We start from the raw sequence: 7,135 nt of genomic DNA, 5'->3' as shown, positions 1-7,135 counted from the left end.
ATTCTCAATGTAAGAATGCACGAAAGTTTAAAAAGGGTCCCTGAGACTCTTGTGTGGGTAACTTGTAAGTTTTCGACGTTCTGAACCTCTTTATTTTTTATTAAATATACGTTTACAGATTCCAAATAATATAAAAGTAAATACATGAAATTGTATGGATTTATCGTATTAGAAAAAATTATTTTAATGTATTGCATTATTAAGTGCATTGTAATATTCTTTCGCCTTTTGCATGCTAACGCGCAGAAACACTATGAAATTTCTGGGACTCTCTTCGAGATCCGTGCTCATTATTATATATAATATTTATTCATTACAACTTTTTATCTAACATGTTATATTGTTCAAATAATTAAATTTTATTCATTAGTGTAAAATCATGATTTGTGAATTTTTCAAAAATATCGATTTTTTTTTACTTCAAATAATTAAATTTTTTGGAATAATTTATGTCAAACTATTTGTTTTGTTAGTCCAAAGGGATAACTAAGAAACCCTTTTTTTTTGCTTTAAGTTAAAATTTAAAAATTAGGGTTTTTTGGGTTTAAACAATATTTAATGAAAAATTTAATGAATAAAATTTGATTATTTTAACAATATTAACTCATTTTGAAAATAGTAACTTAAATTATTGGTAAATTCTCAAAATAAAAGAATGGCCATATCGGTCGATAGCAGTTCTCAATGCTTAACAATTTCCTAGGTGGATTTACAAACATTTATAAATTCCCCAAACTATTGGTGCTAAACCATTTGATGGCATATCTTCTTTCATATAAACATGCGCGTGAAATCGAAAAAGAATTAAAAATCTTTTTTGACAGCAATGATTCATAATAAAACCATAAAAGTGTGATTTTAGTGATAGATTTGTAAATCACACGATGCGCAATCAAATTGCGCGTATGCGTGTGTACTGCGTATCATTCGCGTATCGTAGCGGCGCGCTTATGTCACGTATTCTCTTCGCATGTGAAACCGTCGTTGATTCAATTGTATCTACGAACGATCCATTCAAATGCCGAGGTCTCGCGATTACGCGATGTATATTGTAATCAGCGCGCGAATTTTAAGGATTTAATTGTGATCATAATCGTATTTTATCTGTGATAAGCATAATTGGGCCGGAAGGTTACTTATCCGGCGACTAAATTGCCCGATATTACTCATGCAGTGATTTTCAAGCATCGTTTTGCATTTCAAATTGCAATTGTACGTTTTTCCACATTAATAAACTTTATAAATTTTGGTTTGTTTTAGCTGTAAAATATTTTTATATAATATAATATTAATACTTTTAACGTTATATATATATATATATATATATATATATATATATATATATATATAGTATATATAAATCTCTTAATTTATCAGTTATATTTTTGTCGTATTTTGATTTTTAAATGTAATTAATTTCAGTTTAATGTTGTGGAAACATAATTAAGAGTAGTAAAATTGTTTGCTTATTGTATCATCTTAATCTCATCATTATTTTAAAAAAATGATTACTATTACTATAACCGGTCAGCCTGTTACCCATCGTTTATTAGGGCAAATTGACGTTTAAGCGTCGCATTGAATTTTGATAGAGCTTCTCGTCTTTCATCCATATTGCATTATTATGCTCGCTCATCCGTCAAGCAATTTCTCCAAGACGGTACGCGATTCATCTTGAACGTCGTGCCCGTTTTATACGCGAAGTCGCGTGCAGCCGTGCATTGTGAAACAAAGTATCAGCGTCGACAGACAAATGGAGGTGGACCTACATTCGCATACGCCGCCGAGAATTGCGTCCCGGCCTAGAACGTCCCAATAAATTGTCTTAGGAATTCGTCAGGGTCGGCTCTCTTTCCAGCGTTAATTTCTTTTATGATATATGTGAGATGTTATTATGATAGTGACGTAAGTCTCACTAATATTAAAAAAGAAAAGATGAATTTGAGATGATCCTTCACATTTTATTATAAAATGAGTATATACGCATATTTCCTTATCATATTTTTTTACCATTAAATTAGAAAAGGACGAAAATTAACAGCATTTAACAGAGTCTCTCTTCAATGCTAATTTATTTGAGAATATGTGAGATATTATATTATTGACGTTATATTAAAAAAAGATGAGTTTGAGATTAGATAATTCGTCATATTTCGTTATGAAATAAGAAGATACACGTAATGTTTTTTATCATATTTTCTTTACTAAAAAAATTTATAAAAATTAATAGCGTATAGCAAGATTGATTTTCTTTTATTTGACAATAATTTATTTTATAATGAGTGAAATATTATTTTAGTAATGACATAAGTCACATTAAGAAAAAATGGAATTTGAGATGACTGATTTGTTATATTGCGTTATGAAGTGAGAAGGTATATGTAATATTTTCTCGTCGTGTTTTTTTAATTGATTGATTGAAACGAAAAAGGAAGAAATAATTAGTAATATATTTTTATGTCGAAGTATTTCGTATAACACATTTACAGGGATACATAGGAAAGAAGATGACGCATGATACACGTTGTAAATTGATCTTTATTACAAGAAATTACATGACTAATTTGTACATATAAAATATAAATATAATACAAATACTATGATACAAAGACGCGTGTTTTCCAATGGAAAGTGGAAGTAGATCGCTAGTTACAATTAATAATTACTATCACTATAATTCGTTATTATTACTGTTGTATTCACGGCAGATGGACTGACACGCTCTTGGCAATGCTTTTAACTCAAGCTAAACTCATTGTCAGACACGCGACGATAGGTAAATAAATATCGTATGCGTGAATGTTTCAATGTTTTACGCAATAAATAAGGTTGTCTTTTGATATTTGGAGGTGGAAATGATTTATTTCCTGGATATAATTCTCGATAAGAAGATTAGCGAATAAAACGCTACATTTTTAACTACATATGATTATCATAGCCGATCACGCGACAGTTCGAGTAATCGATTAGCACAGGAAATCGTCAACTGTAATCCTCTCGCGACAAACAATCTATTCAACAATAATATCGGGCATTCTCAACAGAAAGAACCGGCAGACAAAGCAATGACCATGATTTCGGCAGCGAACTCACATCTTTGGTCATTCATGAGTGAGACACGGAGAAACGAGCATGTAGCATCTTCTCAATTAGCGTCTGGATCTCGTTACTTTCTATACGTGGAATACGAATTCGCTGGTTAACAATCTGACGTCATACCACGTGTCCGTGAAGAAAATGACATTCGTGCCGTCGGTCCGCATCTGTATTTCGTATTTAATGTTAAATGCGACTAATAAAATTTTTTAATCCGTAACAATATGGATTGCGATTTTTATTCTCAAAATGATATCAAAGATATCCCGAGAAAAAGTTATTTATATATATAATTATATGTAAAATAAGCATAATTATATATAATTATGTATAAAATATGTATAATTATATATATTTTAATATATATGGACACATTTTATATATAATCTTATATAATTACATATAAATATATCTGAAAATTGTATGATAATTATATATATTTTAATATATATATATATATATATATATATATATATAGACATATTTGATATATAATTCTGTATAATTTTATATAAAAATTTTTTCCCGAGATTAGTCAAAGTTCAGTATTATATACTTGCATTATTAATGTTAAATACGAAATGCAAATACGAACCTGCGTGTATGTGTGTATAACGCGATTAATCGCAGTGTTGCTCATTGGTACAGTTTGCATTATATGCGTACATCTCTCTGTTTGTGTGTATGTGTATGCGCGCGCGCTTATATATTCATATACATATACGTGTGTACCATGCATAAACGAACCTCAAGGTATAACAGTTCGGGACGAGAAAAACGAGTGGTTTTCCATCGACATTCATCGGTCCACAACGAGACTCGCATCAGAAAACTAGAATACCTCTATTTCTGCTTCGCATTACGCCCATACCGATTTATTTTCATCCCATCTATTTTCATTCTCCCCGGTCTCATCCTCGCCTGTGCTCATATCCCATCCGCGTTCTCTCTTCGCGTAACATTCTCACATTGGAAACGAGATTTTGGTTGCTCGTTCCTCCTCTCCTCCTCCCCCTTCCTCCCTTCTCGTCGTCAAGTTTCAATAACGCTCGCACGAACCGAGCGTCTCTTACGATTAGCGAAAGTTTACGACTTATACTTACTCTCATTTCTTTCCTTATCTCTCGTGCGCACGTTCTTTCTTTCTTTCTCTCATCCAGTCTGACTCTCTTTCTCTCTTTCGCTTCCCTCTTCCTCTCATATATTCTCTCTTGCATCTTTCTAAGTGAGTTACGGAACTCTACGAAGTGCAGTAACTGCTGATAACGATTAAAGCTACGATAATACCATGAATCAACGTGCGTGCATTAGATACATTACGTACGGGCGCGTTTCGTTAATTGATTGTTCATTAGTCGTATAAAAGGTTCTTTTTTTTATTTTGCACTCGTTTGGCAGTGCGTCGTTCACGTTTGGCTTTACCTCAAAACCGAAGCTCGATTTTTCCATGAACAAATCTGCATTTACTTCTAATCTCTTAATATCCGTCATTACGAGCGATTTTCATTGGCAACTCAGATTAACCAACGTCATTTAACAATATTTCTTCTCCCTCCCGGGGATCGTAGCCCTAATGCGTAACATAGAGAAGGACTAAATTTAATCAATCACGATTACTGTCCGGATTGTGGCCGATCTCAATTGTCGATGCTGCGAAATTGCTCGAATAATCATATCTGATTTCACAATTGTTCATGATCGGTTTTCTCGATTATCACTCTACTGTCTTTTAATCCGCGGTCGATTGTTACTCCTCGATCAACATTATTACGAATATCGACGCGTGTGTTATATTGTTTCTAGGTCGAGATGAATATTTCTAGTCTAGTGCGACAATAGAAGTTTAGCGCGCATCATCATCCGCTTATTCTACTCGTCGCTGTTCCCGATAAATACGTGGTTCGGCCGACTGGCCAACAGTCTTTAGGTCTGAAATATCTCTTTCTTTTTTCTCTTATAATTTACTAATGACATCAAATAGAAAATGGCAGCGATAATGTTTCTAAATAACTCTGATGAATAATAGATGTAAGAACAAAGCACCAATTTCTCACGTTAACCGTTAATGTCGATGCAAATGCAGCGCAAATGTCGACGTTCGAAACCGAGACTCGTTTCGCTATTGTAACAACCGCGAAAATTATCTAACATCTTCGTTCTGCACACATCCTGAGAAACATCGTTGAAACTGAAGCAACCACGAAATCTCTAACACGAATACACCTTTCGTTATAACTTCATAATATAACTTCGATAAGACACGTGCGTGTGCGTGTACGTGTGCGCTACCTCGGTAAAATTTTTACTTTAACTTCTCTTATTTCTTCTTTAATCTTTCTAGTACCGTTTTACAAGACTTAACAATAATGATGACGATGACGATACCACGATATATCATTAACAACTATTGGACGGAGTCGAGCGACATCGACGTCATTATCTCCTAATTTTATTTCCGTTCCATTCGGCGACCTCGCTCGTCTCGTTTCAACGATTAAATTCGTAGGTGGGTGGGCGGGATTGGTGATCAACACGCGGTTATGCGTGCTGATCTGAGTCTACGTTAGGTGATCTTAATCTCGGCCGATGGCGATTGTTGAGGGCAGGAGTCGAAGCAAGTGACCAGAACAACGTGACTCTTACAGGCCTCTACTCTCTTCTGCAAAATGCACGTCTCAGCCGTTAGGGCCTCCAAAAACGACGGATCTCGCCAGTCCATACTGTCTTCCACGTACACTATTTTTGAAACAAACAATGAAATATGTGTGATCTCATATAAAAGCATATAAGAGCTTTATCAGTAATCAGTCAGTAATCAGTGTACACTTTAATTTTCTATTTACTTTTGTGTGTAGAAATTTTATTTGGATCATGATTGTAATTAATCCAATTAAATTTATTCAAACATGGAAAATGTTATATGATTTATTAATTAAATTATTAAAAAAATAGGATTAATTGTGCACATTTGTTCATTGGTTTTTCAGTCTTGTCATGCATTACACTTACTCAAATTTTGAAAATGATTAATATATAGGCACAAATTTTTTCAAAATTTTTATAGTTATTTTTAAATAACTAATTTCTAAAATAGCATTACGTCTTATAAAAAAAAAGTTTTAAATAATTTAACCACAAACAAACTATATGAATTTTGAAAAATTATAATTATAAAAAATAGAATTTTAAAAATATTCTGGAATTAAAAAGATTAAGTTTCACCGCATCGATTTCGCGTACAGAATATTTCATGAATTGTACAATTTTCTCTAAATATATTTTCATATATTTATATTTTCATATAAATATATTAAAATACACACTGACAATGTCGCATGTTACTACATTTAATCAGAGTTATAAACAAAACAATTCTTTTTTTTTAAATTTCTTCATACCTATCAATGTCACATTTATATCAATGTTATAAAGGAAATATTTTTAACTAACAATACAATTTCAATAACAATTATTATTATTAGTATTTAAATTTTATTATTTATTTTAAAGGGGAGGCAAGGCCAAAAGCTATACTAAAAGACTCAGTGAAAAATTCATAATAGTGACAACTATAAAAGTGACAACTACACACATTTTATATGTAGAATTTATATACATAGTTCAATAAACTAATTTATAATTATTGCAATTAAAATTTTAGTTGCAATAACTATAAAACATAGTTTGTGTTATCGCGGTAACATTATTTGTGCAACTATTAATTCATAGTAAAATAGCACTTCAACTAGTTAAGTAGGCTTTATTATAAATAAGTTATGACAATTACATACTTAGAGTTTACGTACGGCAGATTAAGTAAGTATACAATCGGAATAATTATGACAGTAGTGGAGCAATTGTGCAGGACTGGGTGCTGGGAAGGAGAACGAGGGATCAAGTTCAAATCTCGGTTCAATTTTTCCATCATCCTCATTTGTATTACTATTTTTCTGTAGTTTTTCAAATAATTTTATTACAAATGGTTAATATTACCGTTTTTTTCTTAGTTTATGTAACTAATTATTGTTTTTACAACTTT

At 32.0% G+C, this 7,135-nt stretch overlaps 1 protein-coding gene and 1 long non-coding RNA gene across 4 annotated transcripts in view; one reads left to right on the top strand and one right to left on the bottom strand.

Annotated features, from left to right (window-relative positions):
- LOC120359248 overlaps positions 1-7,135 on the top strand; it is a 135,971-nt gene that overhangs the window by 56,630 nt on the left and 72,206 nt on the right. The window lies entirely within an intron of this gene.
- Positions 4,467-7,135, bottom strand: part of LOC105208223 — a 518,645-nt gene continuing 515,976 nt past the window's right edge. For 2 of the 3 annotated variants that reach the window (XM_039456060.1, XM_039456061.1), the window contains one exon: positions 4,467-5,832. In XM_039456060.1, coding sequence (XP_039311994.1) covers positions 5,660-5,832 — 173 coding nt within the window. In that variant the 3' untranslated portion in view covers positions 4,467-5,659. The remainder of the gene's footprint in view (positions 5,833-7,135) is intronic. The other variant, XR_005576059.1, reaches the window with a different exon arrangement.

This window comes from Solenopsis invicta, chromosome 12, assembly GCF_016802725.1.
Source record: "Solenopsis invicta isolate M01_SB chromosome 12, UNIL_Sinv_3.0, whole genome shotgun sequence".
Classification (NCBI taxonomy): Eukaryota; Metazoa; Arthropoda; class Insecta; order Hymenoptera; family Formicidae; genus Solenopsis; species Solenopsis invicta.
This window is presented reverse-complemented; position numbering and strand designations above follow the sequence as displayed.